Below are 24,414 nucleotides of genomic sequence, written 5' to 3'. Positions count from 1 at the left end.
AGTTTGCCCAGAGAAGCTGTGGACACCCTATCATTGCAAGTGTTCAAGGTCAGGTTGGACAGGGCTTTGTGCAACCTGATCTAGTGTAAGATGTCCCTGCCCAAGGTAGGGTCAGGGCAGATGAGATGATCTTTAAAGGTCCCTTCCAACCCGAACCATTCTCTGATTCCACGATAACTTCTCCCCAGGCTCCCTAGGGACCTGGTCCCAGCCAGAAGGTGTCTGCATCGCCACTGCAGGGTGTGTTTTCCCATACCTCAAGTTCCAAGTGCCCCTTGGGTCTCCGGTCAGGCCAGACATCTGTGTTTGGCACGTGCAACCACTGAGGGGTAGGGGGAAGAGACAGAAAGGCTGCAGCACGGAGCTGCAAAGGGCATTAGCAAAGGGGAGTGAGGAGGATATGAGGCGTAAATGAGGTGTGCAGTCTCCCAAAAAAAAGTCTCCCAAAATAAGAAGAACAAAAAAAAAAAATCCCCCATACAAGCCAACCATTTTGCATTTTGTCCAAAAAATAACAAGAGAAAATTCTTACTAACATATAACAAGGTTAATTCCAGAAGTAAGAACAGAGAATTTTCAGTTCCACTTCTGGTGCAAACACTAAAAAGCAATTTATGGTCTAGGAAGAATACACAAGAGCAACTGGCTGAAAGTTCTCTTATATTTTAATTATTCATTTGACAGTCATTGAAAAGAATCTACACATCTACTATCTGCTTTTACAGCTGGAATAATATTCAGAAGACCAGCACAGAGCACATTATAGGCATTAAACTTAGCAGAAATAGCAATGAGCAGTCATTACTTGTGCGGGTTAGTTTAATATAACCTCAAGTGTCATCTTTCTCTTATGCCAGGTCGACAAATGGAAGGCTCTAACCATATTAAGTGGGTCTTTTAAACTGATGTGCAGCTGGAGGTAGTAACACAGAGGGGACTTAGCTACCCTATGTAGTAATATGTACTGCTGAAGAGCTTTGCATTGTGGTGGTTATCACACAAGGCAACTTTCCACCCCTCCAAAGTTAGCCTAACTTTAGCTAGTGCTGTCATGAATACAATCCCAGAGATAGCAACTGGGCATTTCAGCACTTTCTACTGCCAAAGAGGCACTTGCCAAGACCAGATCAATGATTGCACAAGAAGCAGCCCTTGCCCTCCATTCCTGGAACGGCATTCTGGAATGGCAGGGTGCTCTGCAAATAAGCAAGAAAGCCAGATACTGCAAGTCCTTTCTTAATCAAAGAAAAATTACATTATTTTTTGATGTCTCTTATGAATCTCTGGTCTGAGGTAGAAAGCATCTGACAGGAGCAGCACAGGCATCCTTATCTGCCCCATGTGGCATGGTCACTTACTCATTACAGTATTATTTTAAATTAGGGTAACTCCAGTGGCTATCAAGGCACTTTATCTGAGACAGAAAATTTATTCTTGGGGATAAAGTATATTCCTTCCTCTGCATGACAGGAAGAACAAAAGTCTAGAATAGCAATAACTCTCATATGTGAAATATATTCAACTTTTTTTCATCGCAAATGGGCTGACATGTGAACATCAGCTATTTGGAATGGCTGAAAAATTAAGCATGAATAAATTGCAATGTAAAAAGAATAAGGCTAGGCTATTTCCTACTGTTACTTCTTTCAGTGTGCAGTATTTGAGCTGCTCCATTCTCTCTCTCTTTTAAAAAGTCGAAGACCCTGTAATCTTACTGGAAAAAAAAAAAGAGTCCATATAGTATTGTGCAGTGCTGTCACAACAGCTTTCATTTATAGCCAATTAAAACCAGAAATAAGCATTCAAAGCAGAGCCTATTTCCTTCTTTTCTGTCTGCTTGCAGTTGTAAAACACGCATATATAGATTTCCTTTGTCATTATTTCACAGCCCACCAACTAGTGTTCTATGATTTGCACTGGTCTGTGGACCAGTAAACCTGGTACCATTTCTTCTTCCCTGCTGGATAACCTAAGCTACTTCTGTCACAATTTAAGAAGTTATAAAATTAAGTCTGAGATACAATCAATTTTCCCTGAAGTGTTTTGTTTAATGTTTCTACAATTATGAACAAAATGACTGAAGAGGAGCTCAAGTATGATAAAGATAAAACTCTTTAGACTTCACACAGCACAAATTGTGTTCACACAATCTACAATTAGTCACCCTAGGTCAATTATGGGGACTAGAGGAACAAATAAAGATGGAGGGCTCCTTCATAGGATTTAGATAAAAAAAGCACAGCCTCTGCAGTTAGTGTGCTCACACTGCAACAGCAAGCTTTGACAGTTGCTACTGTCACACAGAGGCATCTGGTTTTTCTTGCTGTGTGAGAGGCATCTCGGTCTTCGGAAAACTTGCTGGACGCATGTTGGCTTCTACACACTTGAATGCGAAGGAAAATGAACTCTTTCCCATGCTACCATCTCGGGATCTCACCTGTCTCAATAGCTTCTACTCTTGATGGAGAAAGGGGCAGCCCTACCCTGAAACCTGGACGTTTGGGCTGAACTGAGATGACAGGAAGAAGTTGTCCTGCATGACGGATCTACTTGGAAGCATAAAGTCAAATTTCAAGCCACCAATTCAGTTTCCAAGTGTAGATTCTGCAGGGCCCTGAGTATCTGCTAAAAGTTGCCAGAGGGCAATGCTAAAGTCAAAACTGGATGCTAGTTTTGGAAGAAGGAGCCCCATATTATTTTCTGTCACTGTAGTCACGATAAACTCCTCTTAACTAATAAAAACACTAGCCCATCATAGAAGACAGGGTGTATAAAATCCTCAGCTTGTCGTTAAACAACAATAAAAATTATTTGCAGCCAGTGGCTGAGAACCAGATTCAGAAGTGATACTGGCTTCGCAAATTCTGCAAACATACTTAATTCCCTGTATTTCAGATGTAACTCACAGGTCAGTTCACATTATTCACAGTTTGGGTCTAATGCAGACAAGGACTACCCTTAATATAGCGTTCCTTTCTTGAATTCAGACTTTTGAGTTAGTCCTTCAGCTCTCTTTTATGCTAGCCATCAACTGCTAGTGAACAGCCCCTCTGTCTTCAAAAACCAGGCCTCCATTTCTGGAATGAAATCAGTCAGAGAAGCCTGTGGGTCCTCCTTTATCTCCATACACAGGAATTAGAAATAAACAGTCAGCCAAGAAACTGTAGGAAAACAAGCACTCTCTGTAGTAGCCTTTGGTCAACCAGCAACTGCATCGGATATCCAGCTAGGAGCATTCGCTCCAAGTGTGATGTCCATCATTGTCCAAAGAAAAGAAAAAAAGGAGGTGGGCAAAGTGAATCCCAAGTCAGTCTTCCAAGGAAAGACATAAGCACATCAGTAATTAGGACATTAAAGAACAAATAGTAGCAATTGTCCCACGTGGCATGGGCTGGGAAATAAGCTAGGCAATACAGTCATTGATACGGGCCAATCTCCAGTGCCTCTGGGTTACAAAATAATTCAAAAGATGCTCCAAAAGCTCCTCGACAACAGTTGAGTCTCTTGAATCCAAGAAATGCCTTTGGCAAGCCAGTTTTCCATGGAAGCAGCCATTATCCAGAGAACATCCCTTTTCCAGCACATTTTAAATGAAAACAGTGGATGTATCACATCAAGGAGAAATGGCAAGTTATTCTCCTTAGCAACTGGTCTCAGAGCATAGAGAAATTCTGTGTTCTAGTTGCAAGGTGAGAAATGAGACAATAGTAAAAATGGTAACTGTGAGATTTCTTCAGAGTCCTTTATCCCATCCCATGTATATGATACATGGCACAGACAGCAAAGGGAGAATACAAAATGCATAGAAAAGAGTACATGGCTTAGGAGAGATATATCCACCAAAGCCATGCTTCCTAGAGTTGAAGGAAATTCTGGTCCGTGGTATGAGGGACAGCAGTTATACCTTTCTCAGTCCCTGTAGGGATGGTCAAACTCTGTAAATTTAGTCCTTTAAGTTCACAAATAAATCAAGGCTGGGTGAAAGGCTAGAACAAGTATCTTTTAAGGCACTAAGGTCTAGCCTTAAAGTAGGGAAGATTGTTTCAGTCAGTATTGGGTAGATAAGCTGACAATTTGCAGCTGAGCTAGTGAGCCCTTACTAAGGCAGTCAAACATCCTTCCAACACTGTGATCCTTCTGTTTGGGAGAAAGGCTTACTGGGGACAAAATGAAGCAACTGCCCCAACTAGGCTAGCAGCCAGGCAGAAGCAGGAAACATTACACATTCTGAAGCACAAAGGGCCTTAGAAAGGACATGCTGTGCCTCACTACACCAAACTCCCAGGGGACCGGATCAGATGACCTCCAGAGGCCTCTTCCAACCTAAATTATTCTAGTGTCCTGTGACTTTACAACTCTGTGATCACTGAAATCCCTCTCCAGTAACTGGTGTGTAAAGGACCAGTATTCTACAGACTGTGATCCTTGCAGTGCCAGGGCGCCTAACAAAGACACCTGGTATCTCTCTTTAAAGATTGGGAATATACCACTTACTGAAAAAATCTGCTGTTTCCAATATAACGTTTTCAACGGACCACAGCCCATCACAAACATGAGTTTTCAAATCACAGCAAGAAAAAAAATGGGTTATGTATTGCTTTCATGGGCACTAGGCATAGATTCTTCAGAGTTGTAAGTCTAAAGGGAAGCTGCTTCATCTGTTTTTTTTTGCTGGTTGCCTGTTCAATCAAAAGGAGCCATCCCAACCTACATAGTAGAACAGCTAAGACAGTCCAGTGGGAATCTCAGTTCTTTCAGTACTGGCACTAAATGACTATGCTTCTTCCACTGTGGGAACTTCCTCTGTCCTGCAAAAGAAAATAAAAGATTCAGGAACAAGGAAGGATGAATGGAAATCATATGTCTTCAATCCTGCTCTGAGCACCATAAACCCCTCATACATGCACACATCCCAGCTGGGACTAGAACGGCACTTCCTTCCAAAACTCTGAAGGGAAAATGGTAATGTGCAAAATACAGCCCTCTGAGAAGACTCCCACCTGGTAAAATTCTGCATGTATGTGAAAAGGGACACTTAACATTTTTTATTTTAAAAACCTTCATTTTTTAAGGGGGAATACACTAACTTGGAGACTAGCAATTTGATATGAAACTGTCACACTCAAGTTGCTACCTGAAATCTAGTCCCAGTATAAACTGACAAGATGAGCTGTGAACAATAGCTGTTTGCCACCCATATAATGCATGTTCAGTTCTCAAGAGTCCCAACAAGCAAGCCATCCGCTTCCACCTGGCCTGGAGGATCATACATTTCTCACCAGTATAGCCACTCATGATCTTAAAGCCTATTTCATGTAGCTTTAGGCATCTTACCTGGATGCTTTCCCATATGAACCATCTTAAAAATATCACCAAGATACTATAAAAATTAAATGTTGGAGATCGATAACAGGAGAATCATGTTAAAAGAAATTAGAAGTAAACCAGCACCAGAGAGGGATGCAGAGGGATGCTCAGTACTGCAGCTTACTCTGGAAGTGCTTTTTCCCCAGGCAGGGCCAGGAGAACAGCCATTCTAACACCAACACATACATAGAGCCCCAAATGCCTCTAGGTGGGAGCAGGAGTGAGGAAGTATAGCATGTCACCCAATGTGGGATGTGATAGGGGACCTTACTGGGCTGCTCACTTTGTCCCTGAACACGCTACAGCCTACACATGTCTGAAGGCAGGGAACCCAGTGGGTTCTTCATAACCAAGCTGCGCAGGGCACCCAGTGTTCCTCCCCCTTTGTCTGAAAGACAACTGCAGAAAGTAACAAACATTCACTCTCACTCGCCAAAACCCACCTCTTCCCTTAGATGGGAAAGCAAAAAGGCAGCTGACTCACCGAGCGTAGCCCTGCGCTGCCTTTTTGCTTCTTGTCCTGACCTGGGATGATTTCTAAGGAGCGATAACTGGGGGGTTTATCTTCTGGCCATTCCCGAGTCTGGTGCCGCCGCCTGCGGTTTGTCGCTGGCAGTCGGACTTGCTCTTCTGAGGAGCTCCACGACCCCCGGCGAGAAGGGGGAGAGTAGCTGTGCCGCCGCTGACCTGAGTTATTGCTCCTCCTGGTATGGTGCTGGTAGTCTCGCCTCCCTGCGGGCTCCTGTCTCCAGCCATGATGGTGGCTGGAGCGTTCCTTGACTTCGTCTGGATAGAAACTGCAGCTGCTGCTACTGCTCTTGCCCCTCTCAGCCTGGCGTGGGGGTGACGCATCCCGTCGGGAATGCTGGGGCCTGCCATTGTAGCCCCCTGTCCTCTGCCTCTGAGGATGGTCCTCTCGCTGCCTGTCCCAGGGCTCCCGACTATAGCTGGAATGAGAATCCCCGCTGGAAGGCAACGGCCACCTCCGGTTTTCTCTCCTGTCCTCTGCTGCAGAGTCCCAGGGTCTGGGGGTATGGGCAGCTCTCTGCGGCCGTGAGGAGTTGTTGCTCCCATGGAGGGAGGAGATGTGATCAGCTGGAGGAGGTGGCACGATCTCGGAGCCCAGGGAGGACAGCAAGCTGGGCTGCACAGCCTGCCGCTGGTGGGAGTGTGGCCGGAGCTGTGACGTGTTAATGTTTTGGATTTCAGCCTCCAGATAGTCCAAAACACCCTTATTAGGGTAAAGCTGAGCCTGTGGCTGCACCAGCGGAAGACTGTTCTGCAGAGACACATCTAAGGATAAAAGCACAAGAGAATGCAGCAAGTCAAGAGGAAATAATAAAGAGAGGGCCCTTCTGCACTAACAATTCCGGCTGAGTCCCTTTTGAGCCTCTCTTCTCCTGTTCCTCCTCACTGCGAGCCGCGCGAGTCTCCAGCACGACAACCAGCACATCCAGACCACACAAGGCAAGGTGCAAAGAGTGGTAAGTTGCAGCATGATCTGGTTTTTGGGCAGCACAGAGCTAAGAATCAAAGTCATCCAGCACGCCTGGAAATATAGTTTATGTACTTAGAGGGACGGTTTTTTCCTACAGCACTGATACCAAATTTTATTTTTAAAAAATCATATTAGAGAAAGTTCATAATGTTCCCTCTTGTATCTCACTGAACTGGAAGAAATAGGAACCAATACTGCAAAAGAAAAATAGTTTTTTATATATATGCACACATAGACACACACATGTATGTATAGATATAAACAGCCAATGTAAAGGTTTCTTCACTAGGACACTGGAACTTCACTGGAACAGTTATTAAAAGAAGTCATGGAATCTCTATACTTGCAGGTTTCCAAGACTTGCTGGACAAAGCCACAGCTAATGTGACTGAGGTTGGTGACAGTCCTGCTTTGAGCCAGAGGTAGAACTAGATGACCTCAGAAATCCCTTTTACCCAGCGTCTCTAAAAAGCTGACCTGAAACAAATTTAAGGGAAACTTAAGCACAAGAGATTCAAGGACTGAAAACACAGGCGAGGAAACTGCCTGAAGAACTTTGGTCATTTTCTGTCAGCATGCACATGGATTTCTTTGAGAAGACTCAGTGTATTTTGTCTTAAATTGTGGTTGCTCTGTCACCAGAACTTCCTAAGGAGAACTCATGCCCTGGGTAGAAAAAATGGTAACTGTAGAATTAACTAGCTAGCTAAAGTAGTATATACTCAAACATCTTGAATCTTGCATTTAAGATGTTTGCAAACTATTTCTTCAAACAACAGTTAAGATTCATCAGACGTAGAGTAACTCTGTGATTCCTGTATGGTGATGAAAAGTTAATTTCAGGTAAAACCCATGTTATATTTATTTGACAAGTCATTATGTTGAATTCCCCTATTTTCACTGGGTGATTAAATAATATTACTGGTAATAAGTTATTTTATTATTTATTTCTCTAGGACTTCAGAGACTCCATCCTCCCTCCTCCATTAAAGTTCCAAATAAATACCACTAGTACAAGTGATTTTGAGGCAGAACAACTGGAAAATTCTTCCTGGCTCATTAAAGAGTTCTTCAGTTTTTGCTGCATGCAGGCTAGATCTATTGCACAGAATACAGTTTGCCCTTAATCATTTGAAGACTAGACGTTTGATAAGAGCTCAAACAAATTGCACCTCACTTGTCATGTCAATTTTGGCTATAAGGAGTTGACCGTGACCAGCGCTGCAGAACAAAGAGACAGTACCCTCTCTAGCAAATGAAGTGAGATAAGCTGGAAATATTTACCCTGCAGTCACTGGGGTGTAGCACAGATATACCTTAGTTAGCATTAAACTACTAAACCCAGCAATGAGCCCAGCAAGACACTTAAAATGGATAGGATGTATTTATCCACTCAGGCAAGTCTGTAGAACGCTGCAGATGTAGCAGAGCTGCCATGCTAGGACATGCAGTCATGCTAGGAGCATCTTTCTCTCTTTGTAGTTGAGAGGGTAAAGCCTCACTGATGAACCTCCCTGAGAAGTTACCTGTTTCTTATCCTGATTTCCCTCTAATATGATGCCTATGGTCTCACCTTGTTGCAGTAGAGGGTTCAGCTGGTAAGAGGAAAGTTGAGAGTTCCTGTCGCCACCTCCATAGAACATGTTGGGTGACATCCAAGGTGCAAGTGCCTGAGCCTGCTTCATGAACCGATGCCGTTCCAGTACTGTAAAACAAGATGATGACATCTTACAGCAGCTATCCAGAGAGCACAGCTTGCAGACCACGTACCGTTTTGCTTGATATACTGTTGCCTCTGGATGTGAACAGATATAGGAAAATTCACAGAACGAAAAACTCTCTCTACCCTATGACAAAGGTAAACAGAGCACAGGAAATTCCAAAACAAAGTTTTACTGTTTCAAAAAGATACCTAGAACAGAAGAAAAGGATTATAGCCTGACATTCCAGGTACAGTTCCAGCAACTGGGAACAAATGGCACTATGATTAAGTACACAGCACATAACCAAATGCAAGACTTCTACCTGCCCTGTTGTTATGAGTACAGGTGCAGAAAGGTGGGAAATAATGTTTCATACAGCAAGGCATACCACACTGTTTTCTCTCTTAAAACTTTTTCAGCTCGTCATTGTTCCTTTCCCCTTTTAGCTTTGATTTACAGCTAAATGAGATCTTTTTTTGCCACCTTCATGTGGGCTCTGTCAGATCATATTTTCCAAACCATATTCCATCATTTCCTCTCTGTTCCACAAACAGGGCACTTGAGATGCACTGTCCAGTTTCTCCCTTTCTAGTCTTTCAATCACTCTTGTTGTCTCTCCCCATAATTTACCTCAGCATGACTGCTAAAATTAAATCACTTAGGACAGTGTGGTCAAACTGGTGAACAAACCAGATTTCCTGTTCTCAACAACAACATCCAGAGTGCCAAAAGAGCAAACTCAGTGGAAATTTCTCTCCCTCAGTTTTTCCACCACTGCTAACTCCAGACCCCTACTCGTGGGGTCAGGCTCCAATTCCACTTCACTTTTTTCAGTGCTTCCATCTCACCTCCTCTACACAGACCACCTTACCATCATCCCCATCTTCAAAACCATCGCTCATTGCTGCTTCTTTTTTGGGAATACCAAAAACATCTTACAGAAACTTACTCCTGCTACCACAGACAATCAAAACTTCAGTGTACAAGCAAGTAAATTCTGCAAGTCCCAGACCTTACAAAGCCTGACTCTGCATGGTTCGTCTGTCATTACTGGGTGAAGCCTTTTCTGCAATAGGGCCTTTGCAAAATTTCTCTTACGTGGCTTCTCTGGAGTTTCAGAAGTGGCAGGCTTTTACTGCAGCCTCTTCTCTGGTCAGGTATAAACAAAACATTCCTGGCTATACAGTTCAGGAGACAGGAACATAACTGCCTTTGAGACTTTTACCCTCACTGATAAATCTGGCTGAAGTTGGCTGATGAAATTAAAAGCTATTGGAGGGAAAGAGATAGGGGACAGACAGGCAAGTTAACTGCACAAGCTTTGTTTCTTTAAGAAACCAGGCTACAGCTAAGCTCCAATTCTGTCCCCTGAGTTCATCTGCAGCAGGTAGCATTTAGACTGCACGCTCTTTGGGACTGAGCTCTCCATTTCACCCCAGTTATTAAACATGTCCTCCTTTAGCTGTTTCACTGAATTTATACAGAGCACCACTTGCAGCAAAACAAGGACTGACTATGCGTCTCAATACATCCTCCCCTCTCCCCAAAGTTCATGCAGCTCCATTTTGTTCTCTACACCAAACTCCCTCCCACTCCCTAGCCTGGCTCCAACCAGAATGAACTACAAAGCTGGAAACTTCAGGGTTTTTAATTCTAATACTCTGATTTTTCTTCAAAGCTGTGTGGCCTGAGGTAGCAGCTGTCAAGCTTTTTACGTCAAACTTGCTTCTTTTTTTTTTCACCAAGAGATTTTCCTCCAGTTTAGGTTTCAAACTTGGAGAAGGAGAGAAAGGAAAAATAAAAAAGGATAAAAAGAAGAGAAAGGCCTTATCTCTTCCTCTTCCATTCCTCCAGTTATCACCTTGAGAATGTCCTAGAATGTGCTGAGTGTGCATCCCTAAGTTTTTGACCATAGTCTTTGCCTGAGGAGTGAAAGGCCCAGCAGCTGTGGGCACACTTACTTAGGGCTCCCCTCCTTAGGGTATGAAGGCAGTCACTAGGACCAAAGTCATCCTGTCCCTGCAATTCTCTGATCTCTCCCTACAGCTGAACAAATGCAGAATTACACTTGGACTTCCTTCACCCTCTCATTCTTCCCCAGATACTTTGTCTTTCAGTTTGAACCCAATATATATTCTGGTTCCTCATCTGCAAAATGGAAGTAAAGTTACTGATCTCTTTTTAAAGAAAACATATTTATCTGAGGAAGGTCAGATTCACCCTAATTCCAAAATTCATGCCTGCTATAAAACTTTAGCAGAATGTTGTGTTGTTCCCTCCACTTACTCCCTGCTGAGAAAGGTTGTTCTTTACCTTTGACAGACTTTACAGCTGCTGGGCCAATTATCCAATTATTAAAAAAAAAATATTTTCCAACCTAGTCAGAGCCAGGTGCCAGTATATCCTATTTTGCACCAATTCATTAGTAGAAGTTGTCCACAGTATAAAAGGAACTAATAGGAACAGAAGGAGGTCATACGTATATTTACCCTGGTGGGCTTTTCTCAGAACTTTCCATGGAGAATGTAATTGGCTTGCTCCTGGAACATGTTTAATATTTCTGTACATCAATTCTGAATTACTCAAACAATGCACTTGTTTTATTACTAGGTACAAAATCATGTTGGTTAACGACCTGACTTAAAACACCCAGAATTATTATGCCTCAATGGTATCTGACTGTTCTGCAGATCTAGGCTACCCTCTAGTGGCCAATATTTGGGAAGAAATCACACATACTGGGCTCGGCTCTGTCACTCCTAAGACTTAGTTAAGGATTTCTGCCTTCTCTTCAGCTGTATAGAACTGTAATTCCTCAGGACTGTTTTTTTAATATGCCCCCTGTATCTGTCTTCTTGTGGTTTTTAAGGCCTCCAGTTCATTTCTTGGAATGCAAAAAAGTAAGTCAGAGGCAGGATGAAGTGAAGGTACGCTAGAGGAGGGGAGCAGGCATGAGAATCACTTGCAAAGTAGATAAAGTGGGCAGGCAGCTGGGATGGAAATTACAACCACAGAATCCAGCAGCCAGTCGAGGAGGCTGGACTTGTCTGTACCTTCTTCTCATAAGCAGGGAGAGGTTTAGGGAACTCTGAAAGAATCCCTCCTACCTATCCTCAACAGGAGGCAGGAAAGACAGCAGCAGTCTGGAGTGTGCCATCATCTCCTACAGCACAGAAAAACAAAAAGGAGCTCACACATATTCTGAATCCCTATTTTGATGAGAACTAGGAAGTCTGGAGGTGTGAGTCTTTCATCTCCGTCACCTCTCTCTCCCTTCATGGAAACTAACTTTTCTGCCAAATTTTTATAGCCTACTCAACACTACACATTTTACTTGACAGCCTGTAAAGCCCCAAGAAAGTGTTTCAGTTTTAGCAGTAAGAGGGATGCTCTGTTCACTCTTTGCAAGGGCTAAGCAAATTAAGCTTAAATCTAAAACTCTCACAGTTTACTAACACCCAAGGTATATCAAATAGCACTTTTGCAGGTAAAGGGAAAGCAGAAACACAGCTCCTTGTTCATAAATTCTCTCCTTGTAGCATCTGGGGAAGAATCTGGTGATTTCAGTGATAAATAAGTGTATTTGTTCCATTTTGTTTCTGTCAGATTGTGTAAGCTGCAGGGGGGCTAGTCCATCTTGTATTGCTGCTAAGTTTCAGTTAGAGGAGCACAGAGGTTTTATGACTTTAGCAGCCAAACTTCAAATGGTGGCTTTATTAAGAGAACAGGGTCTGGATGCAGAATCTCTATCACCGCTAAAAACAACATACAACAAAGCTTCTCTTGACCCTCAAAACCTCAGAATGCATTGGCATGGCTGACCACGAAGAGAAACCATCTTTCTCCTTTCTTTCTCCTCACTTCCTTCCACAAAGAAAAACAAACAAAACCTTTTCATTGTGGAAGGAGCAGCTCTCATGCACAGGCATATGAACCACAAGACAAGGAAGAAAAGACCTGAGCTACTCATACATGGGAGCCGATCGTGCCCTGGATGACACGAGAGAAGTTGGTAGCAAGGTGTGAGTGAAAGGGAATTTCTGAAAGTAGGACACAGAGGAGCAAGATGGGCTCCATGTATCCTAGCTCCCTTCCTCTAAACTCAGGTAAGGTGGTCACAGGGGTCACACTGGACAAAGAAATGTCTCAGTCTGTATGGATGACGAACTGGAGGGAGAAAGTGGAGCTCAGCAACTCCCAGTCAAGCTTTTGTCTTGACAGAAGCCATGAATGGACACACATTTGCTTGAATCTCACCTTCCTCATTACAGCAGCACTGAGTCGGGCAGCAGACACATGGGACGTGGCAGCAGCAATACTGAGGGCAGCACTGGCACCAGCACACTCCAATCAGCAGAAGGAGGAGAAGACCACCGAGAACAATGAGAAGTACTGTGAGCCAGTCTGTGGAAAAAATGAAGAGAAAAAGAGGATCCTGATGTACCTGGGTATAGTAAGTTACTGAGCACCCCCCCACTGCTGGAGACATCTTATGTGGGAAGGGGGGGTGGAAGAAGAGAACAGGAGGAGCTATCTGCCACCCAAGCAACAAACCACAGGCACTTACGGAGAACAATCAGCTTAACTTCTTTGTCCGCATCACCTGAGGTATCTCCTGGTGCTTCCACAGCGCAGTAGTACACGCCATGGTCCCACCACATGACCTCACTGATGACAAGGTCTGCCCCTGTGGGAGCAGGAGTGAGAAGTTAGCGGGCCTGACAGACACTACCTTCAGGCCCCATTCTAAGAGGGCCCTCTGCCTGCAGGTGACACACACTAGTACTGCAGCTCCCCTCTTCCCAAGCCGTCACCTTCAGACAATCCCATTTGAGTCCACTGAGAACTCCTGTAAACAGCATTATCTGCCAATTCCTTCTTTCTTTCTGTTGCTGGAAGGCAATGCTACTCAGAAGCGGGACTAGTACTGTGTGGGGTCAAACAACCAGCATGCTGCTGGGTGATGGATGTTAACAGATACTGGCTGCTGCCAACTGCCAGCCCTACTGGTTTTGGAACACAGATAGATCACTGTCCCTGTTAGGCCAGCCATCCCAATAACTCTTCTGGCAGGAGCAACAGCCATTGCTTGAGAGACAGCAGGGAGCATATAATACACCTGGACAATTATGCAGTCCTTCTTAGAAAAACAAACTGTTTTCTAGCCTCTGGGCTCCTCAGCTTACTTTTGTGCTCTTCAGCAAAATGCTCAGGCACCCTCAGCTCAGCCTTAGCTTGAAGTGCCTCCAACATCCTCAGGCCAGCTGAGGGCAGGGCCCTTCACAGCTCTTACTCCATTGCCAACTCACAGACTATGTAAGCTCCAGAAGACATTAGCCATGTCTATGCTTCCCTTCACTTAGTAGATCCAGATATTGGATAGTTACGGAGTTCACTGCCTGCCTGGGAGCTCAGGTCACTTACGGTTCTGAATGGTGATCTTTCGTTGCTGGTAGTCAATACCCAGCACAGGCTCCTTCTGCCCATACTTCTGGATGACAATGCGCACCCTTCGCTGGCTGTCATTGCAGTCATCAGATGGGTCCTGGCCAAGAGCTAAACCAGCCTGGTATGCTACAAACACACATCATCAAATAAGATGCCAAAAGTTATTTCAAAGGACCAATTTCTAACCCCTTGTGAGCAGCAGAGAAACTCTTGAATGAATGTGTGCATTTGCTTTGGTTTAGTAATACAAAGCATGGCTTCAAACCAGCAAGGACAAATTGCTTTGGAGTACTCAAAAGCAAAGAGAGTTAGAGTGACAGGAATGGCAGAGATTTTCAGAATGCAGGAACTGCAGAGGAGACGCCTCCTGTACTCACAACCGAAAGAACAACACTATAAAGAAGCTAATGGTGTTAGGCTGGAGGGCAGCTCCCAGTACGAAGATAAACTTCAAGGAAAAAAAGTCATAAAACTCCCAGGAGTACCGGAACTAAAACAAAAGTGTGTTTATTTACCAAACAAAATCTCTAGATGTACATGAACTGCTGTAGGGATTGTTTCCCTTTCCCTCCTGTATCCCATTAGATATTGTGGAGCTCATAGCGACAGAAAATCTGATTCCAGATAAGGATTATGTGTAGAGGCACCTAACAGAACTAATGAAGGACTAGAGGCAACTTCTGTGCAATGCTCTTATGACAGACTCAATACAAACTAACATTGAATTACCATGTATTTGGGAGCCTAGATGTGGAGAGACAACTGACACAGTCAGCACTGTCTGTAAAGGGCTTGCAATGAAGAGAGGAGAGGACAAAGCTTGTCAGAAGTTCCACCATTGCTGTATCTATAATAGATCTTGAAGACCAGACCCAGCTAAGTAACCACCGTGACCTTCATGCTTTCTGTCCCTGTTGGGGGCTATTGGCTTGAGCCTGGACACAAAGCACTCACATTGTGCTGGGATCAGCAGAGGCAGAAACCCACCTGCTTGTAGACTAGGCTGTAGAGCACTTGGTAACATGCCTGCCTAACCCATCCAGACTGCATAAAGTAGAACTTGGGCACCAAGACACCGAACAAGTCCAGGCTTCCCACTCTGAGCTCAGTCTTAAGTGTGCAGTTAAGCTAAGTTTGGCCCACTTAATCATACTGCAGGGTTTATAGAGAAGAGAAGAGAACAGAACAGAATAGTTCAGTTGGAAGGGACCTACAATGGTCATCTAGTCCAACTGCCTGACCACTTCAGGACTGACTAAAAGTTAAAGCGTATTATCAAGGACATTGTCCAAATGCCTCTTAAGCACTGACAGGCTTGGAGCATCGACCACCTCTCTGGGAAGCCTGTGACAGCACCTGACCACCCTCTCAGTAAAGAAACGCTGCCTAATGTCCAGTCTGAACCTCCCCTGGTGCAGCTGTGAACCAGTCCCACGTGTCCTATTGCTGGATCCCAGGGAAAAATGCTCAGCACCCCCCTCTCCACTTCCCTTCCTCAGGAAGCTGCAGAGAGCAATGAGATCACCCCGCAGATCCTTCCCTCCAAACTAGACAATCCCAAAGTCCTCAGCTGCTCCTCACAGGACATGCCTTCCAGCCCTTCCACCAGCTTCGTTGCCCTCCTCTGGGCACACTCAAGCATCTTCATGTCCTTCTTAAATTGTGGGACCCAGAACTGCACACAATACTCAGGTTGAGGCTGCACTAATTCTAAATACAGTGGGATCATCACTTCTTTTGACCAGCTGGTAATACTGTGTTTGAGGCACCCCAGGATGCAGTTTGCGTACTATCTTAAACACTACTGAATTAAGGCTGCACATGCCAGAATATCTGTACATGAAGTGCTGCCACCAGTACTAAATATTACTACTTAGAAGTCTTTCTGCCCTCCAAAATGCACATGTTTCTTCTACTTCCTAAAATCAGTAAGAAACTAGCTCCAACCATGGGGTCCCCTGTGGAATCATAAAGTCCACTTGTTGCAGGGCCATCACTTTCAAACATGCTGAAGCATAAGAAGGGGCTGCCAAGATTGACATGTGTCAAACATGGCTGAGCCTCTCTGCCTTTGGAGTTGATGACAAGGAGGACAAATGAGCTGCTTTGGCTGGGATTTCTATAACATCGTATCATAAAGCCTTGACACTGCAAAGTAAATCACAGACATGACCTGTTTTTTCTTGGAGCGCAGGGAAATACCACCACCCAACCTGGTTTGCGGGCAGGAAGAGGTCAAAAGCCTGTATTACCCAGTAAGTCTACCTTCCCCTTCCTTTCCATTCGAAGAGGGATTCCTTGGAGGACAAGCCTGAGACTTACAGACTGAGTAGTAGTCAAAGATGGGGTCCTTGCAGAAGGACTTGAAACGCCAGGTCACCACCACATCCTGCAGCTGAGCTGAGGTGCTGTAGTCACACTTGAGGACGACAGTGGCAAATAAAGTGGTATAACGCTCAACATCCTGCACTGTCACCAGGAGGGAGAGGCAACCTGCAAGCAAGAACACAGAAGGCAGTCAGCCCCCAGGAACAGACATTGCATCACAACTTTCACTCTCTCAGACCAACAACTGAAGTACATCTCCCTTGGCCTCACCCAGGACTGCACCTACGGACCTCACCAGCCCTCTGGTGAAGCCATCCAGCGTTACAAACCCTGGTTAGCACGAGTCCCATCTTTCTCTGACAAAAGGCAGCTTCAGCCAGCTGCATTGGCCTGCCTTATGGACTGAACTACCTTCTCAAAGCAACCATTAATAGTCATTATGTAGCACATTATTCTGTCTTCTCCTTCTGCATGGGGAAACTGTTCCTCCAAACTGAGGGAGATAATTTGATGGGCCCAGAAGCACACAGGATGGGACTGCCGTGGTTTGTCATCCTAACCAGAAATGTTCTGCAGCACCATCCGTTCACATTTAAACACCAAATTAATTTTATCAAGGTCTCGCTAAGAGTCATCAGAATGTTATCTAGTGGTGACCAGGACTAAGACAATACAACTTTTGGGATGTAGCATCATAGTGAAACTCAATGTATTTATTGCCACTTCAGAACAGCACACATCAATTACCCTTTTTTTCTTTTTTTTAATTAAGCTATTGCTATGTATGTTTAGAACCCACCTGAAACAACTTCCACAGCATTTTCTATCCAAACAGGTGCATCCACCGAGGAATGTTTTAAAAAGTTTCTCATAAGCTATGCTTTATTTTAGCCACACTGCAGAGACATCTCTATCTTATTTAAACTTTGATAATACAGTAAGCTGTGCTTGTCATTAACAATAGTGAAGTTATCACCAGTTGCCTTTGATAAGGGAATACAAACAGTGCGGAGCGAGTGTGGGATGCCCTGTCTGGAATACACCCCAGAGAACAGGGCAGCAGCGGTTGCAGTGCCATGCCAGTTGTTTCTCAACTGGGGAGCACGACAGCAGGAAAGGAGGGAAGGAAAGGGGGGAGGCTTGGAATGTATCTGCTGAAAGGGTCTCCGTGAACCACCACTGGATTTTTATTACATATTCAAAGACTTTCCCTCTACTTCATGTTTTCAGGATGAAAGCAAGGGAACAAGGGACTATGTAGTAACATCTGGATCACAACTGTAAGAATCATTCTTTCAGTGTCCTCTTATGCTGCACCTACACATTATGCTCCAGGCTAGTGAGACCTCACCCAATTTCCACCCAGTGGAAAACATACTGCAGAGGTGCAATGCTGCTTCAACAAGTAATTCTGCAGTAGGGTACTGTCAATGCAGCTCCTGCTCAGTTTCTGGTTTGAAACAGACTCCTGGTCAGCCAACTCAAAGCACAGGCAGAGCGAACTAATTTGCATTAAAAATACCACACAAAGAGGACCAGGGTAAACTCTGATTCCAAGGCTTTTCTGAAAAATAAAATATACACATGCACTTAAACGCAGAAATATCAGCAGCTGTGCAAACCCTAGCAAAAACAAGGACCTCTAGTTTTTACAACACTGTAGCAAAGCAAAGTCTGGACTGGTGACAGGTAGTTACAGTTGCTCTTATTTAAGATCACTGTACTTCCACACATCTTGTTTCAGCTTTCATTGTGAAGCAGCTGACCCACAGGATTTTACCGCGGGAAATCACAAGAAACAAACCCAAAATCTAAACTCTCAGGATTGGTAACACCTTGATCTCATTGTCAACCAAATGAATTCCGACATGCTGAGGCTCATGGAAACAGAACAATTTTCCATGAGTCTCCTACAGCAGCATCTCTCAGGTAAGAAGAAATACTCAAAATCACCACATGCTTTTCACGCACAGAAACCAAAGCCCTTTATGAAAGGGATCCTTTCTCATTACCTCTGTCCTGCAAAAGAGTCAGAGTTGAAAGAGAAATTCCTTATTTTTTAAAGAGGTAAAAAACCTACTGTTCCCACCAGAGGCCAGTTGGATGTCCCTACACATCTGATATTTCATACTAACCTTCTCCAAGAAAACTGACAAGTTGTGAAATTAAGGCCAGTTCCTAAACTTGGACCATGTTACTCCACTGCATGCGGCTATCCTTCTTATCCTAGTTGGAAGGAACAAACCTGGACACTACCAACCTCAGGCCTGTGGCTTCGCCTTGAAGACATGAACCTTCAGAGCCAGTGAAGCCAAGTTTTAGCCAGAACATCATGCAGGAATGCAGCTGCCAAGCAAGACAATCAACAAGCACACCTCCATTCTTTTTTTTTTTTTTGGCTTCTTTTACCAGTTCTCTTAAAAACTGAACCTGGGTATTTAAAGCTAAATCATCAGCAATGACCCAGGCATCCAAGAAGCAAAATGATCATTAGATTTCCTACAAGAAAGAAGCTGCCAGGCAACCTGCAAAGCTAGGCTGAAAGGACTCTATTTGCTGAAGGCCGCCTGCGGACATGGAGGCAAGCTCCTACTCTCCATACAGCCAAGTACCGAGCAGGCTCGGAAGCGCCGCAGCTACACCAGATCCCCGATGAGGCTGGGGCCGCTGAGCTAGCACCGCAGGCTGGGGTGGGCGCTTGCAACAAGCCAAAGGGGAACCCCTCCACGTTTGTAGCCGGTGCTCAAGTCCGAACCAAGCCGGCCGCCCACGACCGATACTGGGAGGCTGCCAGGAAGCTGGCGGCCACTTCCTCCTAGGAGAGCGGCTGCCCGCCGCACCTGTGGGGTAACGAAACTCCTCTCCGCGTGGCTTTGGCGCCGAGCTCGGGAGAGCCTCGCTCATCTGCCCGGCGGGGAAGGACACCAAGGGCGGGGAACAGCGCTCCGCGGGCCAAGGCCACCCCTTCCCCCCGCCGCGGGGCCGCCGCCGCCCCCCCCCCCCCCCCCCCCACGTTAACCCCAGGTAAAACCCGAGGGCGCCTCCCGTGCCCTGGCCCCCCTGTGCCACAGGGGCGGGTCACCCGTGGGACGGCGGAGGCCGGGACCCGGGCGCGGCCCCACTCACCGGCCGGCAGCCAGGCCAGCAGCAGCGCCCACCGGCAGCTCCCGCACGGAGCCATGGCGCGGCCTCCTCCGCCCGCCCGCTCGCTCGCGGACGCCGCGCCGGGCCACCCCGCCGCGCCCACGGGCCCTCCCCTTCCCGTGGCACCTGTCCCAGGGCCGGGCGCTGCCGCCGGCCACAGTCCCCTCCCTCCGCGGCGCGTACGCCCCCCTTCCTCCCCCCGCCAAGCCAGACAGAATGCCAGCCACCAGCTTCGGAAGCTGTTTTTTTTTTTTTTAAAAAAAAAGGATTATGTATATCTAGAAAAAAAAGGTGCGCACAGGTGTGTGTAGGTGAAGATACGGACAGAGACAGGAAGTTTCGCCTGAGCTCTGCCGCCTGGGAAAAGACGCCGTAACTGACCGGCGCACGGCACTTGCTTCGTCTTGTGGGCTGAAAGTTTAGGGAATTCAATTCATTTCCCCACTCTGAGTTTTGAAAAGACCGCAACAGTGGCCAAAGGAGATTGATACTTAAAAAAAAAACCACAAACAAACAAACAAACAAACAAACAAACAAAAAAAAACAAAACAAAGAACACCTCCTAGCCCCTCTAATTTTCAGCGGACAGGTAGCTTCGCCGCGCCGCCTCAGCCCCGGCCGTTACACCGCCTAACGGCTGCCGACCGCCGCGAGCCCTGAGGCCTGCCCCCCCCGCCCCGCCCCTAGAGATGGCGCATGCGCGCACCGCCACGGCGCGGGACCGGTTGCCTGGAAACCGGTAACGCCGCGATGGAGCCGGCCCCAGGTAGGGGGACGGGTGGGAGGGTCAGGGCCCGCCCCGGCCCTGCACGGGCCCACGTCGCACCTCGGGTGGGCCGCAGCCCTTCCACCGCGTCTCCCCGCCTCCCGTGGAGCCGCCGCCGGTAGCCACCCCGCCCCTCGTGCACCCGCCGGGGGCATCGCCTCACCGCGCCCCCCCAGGGCGCCGCCCGCGGCTCCCGCCCCGCGGCCCCTCGGAGCTCACTCCCTTGCTCTCCCTCAGGAGTCCCAGGTGTCCGCTGCCCGCCCCTCTGCGATCCCCTGCAAAACTGCCTGTCTCGGGGCGCCTCTGCCTCGCCGTGGCCTTTCCCTGGTGCCCAGGTGGAAGGTGGCCTTGGAAAGAGCGTCAGGCTGGGGCAGTGCCGGGCCTGCACCTCTGAGCGGGGCTGGTGCCATCGCCTTTGCGTGCTGAAGTCTGAGGAGGGGCCCCGAGTTCCTACGCAAGGGCTTTTGGAAAAGAAAAGCCTTTATTCACGTGCGGATGCTTAGCTTCGGAAAGGTGAAACCGGGATGAATGTCCTGCAGCCGAGATAGACCATCCCGTACTTATTTTGAAGTGGGACTTGTTGGTTTTGCTTTACCACGTGTGAGGCAGTTAATTTTATTACCTGTTGCATTTGTGGCACTGTTCTCACGTTCGTTTTTATGATTTTCATTTATACTGTAAATTAATAAGTAACTGTGGTGATGTCACCGGTTCCTGTTTCTACTTAATAAAAATCTGGTAACCTTTATTCACAAGGCAGACTTTAAGAAACTCGAAACTTTTGCTTGTATGAGTCAGAGCTAGGACACCTGGGTCATACAGAGGACTGCCTTAGTTGTAAGGTTGGGAATTAAGTTTTATTTCTCCTAATTTTATAGGAAAATATTTTGAATGTGTGCAACACAGCAATAGTGAGGTTCTAAGCAGGACTCTTGTGTCCACTTCTTTATCTCTCTGATGGGGGAAAAAAGACAATGGGGCTATGATAAAGATGATGTGTCTAGATCCTGCTTTGTAGCTTTATCCTTGATCACTCTGTCTCTGACTAGTAAATATTTTATGTGTGTAACTCTAACTACTGTGAGAATTTATATCTACTGTTATTCTCCTTGCTTTCAAGTCTTCTAGCTATCGTAAGAGAGACAACAATATTTTCTAGCACAAAAAAAATTCTTTATTTGGGATTTTGGGTTGATTGCCTAAAACTGACTTCTATTACTAATTCTGTAGTAATGCTGACTGATAACAGTACACAGACAGCACTGTATAGCTATGCCTTATTTACACTTGGATATTTTTCTTTGTGTATGTATATAAGCACTAAAAGGCTTTAAATTGTTTTGAATGAAAGTAAGCTGTGCAAAACTACTGCTTACACTGGTTGCACTCAGCAGCAGCTCAGTAAATTGCTGGTGTACTCTGATGTGGTACTCTGAACGCTAGAAGGAATGCTGAGAGAGTTGTTCAGTGGCATGCTGTTTTTCATAAAGAAATGGAAAACTCAGAAAAAGCTGCTGAGGGGACTTTATCTGAAGAGGAGTTAAATGAGCAGGACTTGGCAGATGGGAAGAAACCCAACATATCCAAAGCAGAGCTAGACTTGAAGAAGATGCCTCAGCCTGGAACAGATGTTTCATGTATAACTCCTCATGTCAGACGCCCCTCATGATAGCCAAAAGTTGCAGTCATTATTTTAGGCCAGTGTTATCCCCAGGCCAGAAAGATAGCAGAGTGTAGCCCCGAAGGCTCATAGTATGGTGCTAAGAGAAGTCAGGACTGAAAACAATAATGCAAAACAAAGTCTGGGATGAACTGAGTTCCTTCACATGGAACAAAGACAAGTAAAGGAATAACACACAAGACAATCTCTCCTGAAGGAAAGAACAGGTGACTTTTTTTTTTTTTTTTTTTTTCTCCATTCTTTCCCTAAAGCCCACTGGTGGCCAAAGCTTTTCTACAAAAAATTGCACAATTTGGAGTGAACCAAAAAATAAACTCCTGCAGAAGTAGCACAGTACAGAGATGAATTTTTAATCTCTTGCTTATTACTGGTACTAATAGCACTGCAGATACGTTCTTCAGTAATAATGCCCTATTTCTACATATCCCAAATTAGTGGACAAAACTGATTATCACTCTTCTGTAGATATAAAAGCTGAAGTGAGATAGGTGATGTGTTTTAAAGACAGTCACACAGTGGGTCAGAGACAGCTTAAAATAATAGCTACTAGATATGTTCAATTCCTAAAATAAAAAAAGTAGGTTGCATTTGATCATTATTTAATTTGATGCATTTTATTCAGTTGAAGTGTCAGTCATGGGATTTATGAAGGTAAGCACTACATTTATGAAGTATCTGGAGTTTACATGTTTAAACGCTTTTTTTTTTTCTGGAAAGAGCAAAAATGTAGGATGACAAAATACAAACAAAATGGTGTAATCTCAGTGAATTTGTTTACATGTTACCAAATAAACACCCATTTGATTTAATTATCCTGTATTTTAAATAAATGAGACAATTATCCGAGATGAGAAATCTCTTTAATGTCCAAATTTACCTTTTTGAGAAGGTCTTATATAAGGATTCTGTGTGGCAGCAAAATTGCCAAGAAACATCTTAGTTTTGAAATAACTGAAAGAATATACCTAAACGAACATTTTTCTCCATTCTGAGTTGAGCTGTGGCTTTTGAGAACATAGCTAAGAGAAAGTCAGTTTGAAAGAAAATGGAGATTAGCTGAAAATCACAGTTTATAGCACGGGCCACTGAAACAAAACCTGAATTCACTCCTGAGTGAGTTCTTAGAAAGCTAAATGGTGGAACTGTAGCTCTGTAGAACTGTAGTTCTGTGTAGTGTTTCAGGTCTGTAACTTGAATTACTAGGACTAGAGGAAAAAAACCCAATACTGTCCTGGTCAGGCATAGTGTATAATTAAGGTTGACAAAAATGTCTGGTTGCCAACTTGGTTTTTCTTCGCACTTCACACCAGTTCTTCTTGCCACTATCTCAGTTTTCTGTATCAAAAGCCTTAATTCTATCTTCTTTAGGAAAACTGACTCAAAAAAAAACCCAAGAAAAACAAAACCCACAGGTAACAAAAAACAGCATTCAGAAATGCATACCTTTGTCACAGTGAACCTACACAGAAGTTTTCTGGATCAGTCAACCCATGAAAGCTAAAATCTGCAATCAAAGTAAATGTGTCCCCCCACTGAGCCTCCTCAGAGTCTTTAAATTCAAAATTTGTTGTGCTTGAACACCATCACAGTAATATGCACGATGAACATTGCAATGGCTTTCTTTAACTAGAACCCAGCAATGCAGGCGGAAATGTTCATACCCTCTTTCAGCCTAAAGCATTTTCCAGATAGGAATTAATTTATAATGAAAACTATGATAGTCTTAATTTTTAGAAGATAAATGATTGCTAATTAGTTGCAATAATTTGAAATTTTATAGCACTTTTCTCGATGGATATCTAAACACTTTGCTAAGATGGGTAAGTATTATTATCTCATTTTTCACAAGAGATAACTGAGACAGCCAGAGGTGAAATGGCTGATACAAATTGTACACGTCATTACTGGGTTTGGAATTAGAATTCAGGTCTGTGAATACTCCACTATATATTTATGCAACTAGTCTGTAACTATTTCTTCAACTTCAGTGATATCAGTTCTGTTACCCCATTAAAAACTCATGAATTTAATTTAAATACATTGAGATATATTGCAATTGTTTTTATTTGTTTTATGAATGTAAAACTTTATGCATGTCTATTTTCAAGTTTTTCTCAGTGCTCCTGAGGGGTAAAAGCTCGTTTTAATTCTTAAATGAGATCATGCAGGAAAGCTAGATGCTGGCAGAGACTCAGAACCTTTGGATGAAGACTGAGTAGGGCAGGTTGACTACATAATGACAAGAATGACATGTCTACAATAGTTCTTTGCCTTTGCTGTCCTTCTGGTGCATGGCATTATGTTTGGACACTTTGCCTTTCCTGAAATACCTGAAAAGTCTGAAATGCCTCAAAAGATCTTTTCCCAAATGGATTCTGGTTCACAGTCAGAAACAGGAAATGCATTCTTAGGGACTTTTTCTTGGTATCAAAGTCAGGCTTACACATAAAAAAAGATTCATTTGCATCATGTCTATATT

The 24,414-nt window shown here is 44.8% G+C and overlaps 2 protein-coding genes across 2 annotated transcripts in view; one reads left to right on the top strand and one right to left on the bottom strand.

Moving 5' to 3' along the window:
• Positions 1–647: 647 nt before the first annotated feature.
• On the bottom strand, positions 648–19,564 carry ILDR1 (immunoglobulin like domain containing receptor 1). Its single transcript, XM_042789063.1, has 8 exons — positions 19,471–19,564; positions 16,339–16,509; positions 13,993–14,142; positions 13,136–13,255; positions 12,826–12,972; positions 8,439–8,570; positions 5,852–6,660; positions 648–4,808 (listed from the first exon to the last, which is right to left on the bottom strand). Exons 1-8 carry the CDS (start codon positions 19,523–19,525, stop codon positions 4,767–4,769), a joined length of 1,626 nt encoding a protein of 541 aa, XP_042644997.1. The 5' UTR covers positions 19,526–19,564; the 3' UTR covers positions 648–4,766.
• Positions 19,565–20,224: 660 nt separating this feature from the next.
• Positions 20,225–24,414, top strand: part of CFAP44 (cilia and flagella associated protein 44) — a 44,799-nt gene continuing 40,609 nt past the window's right edge. The window contains 1 exon segment of the mRNA XM_042789045.1: positions 20,225–20,254. Within this exon segment, the coding sequence (XP_042644979.1) occupies positions 20,239–20,254 (16 nt within the window). The 5' untranslated portion in view covers positions 20,225–20,238.

The sequence above is a fragment of the Tyto alba genome, unplaced genomic scaffold, assembly GCF_018691265.1.
Source record: "Tyto alba isolate M040663 unplaced genomic scaffold, T.alba_DEE_v4.0 Super-Scaffold_14, whole genome shotgun sequence".
Taxonomy (NCBI): domain Eukaryota; kingdom Metazoa; phylum Chordata; class Aves; order Strigiformes; family Tytonidae; genus Tyto; species Tyto alba.
This window is presented reverse-complemented; position numbering and strand designations above follow the sequence as displayed.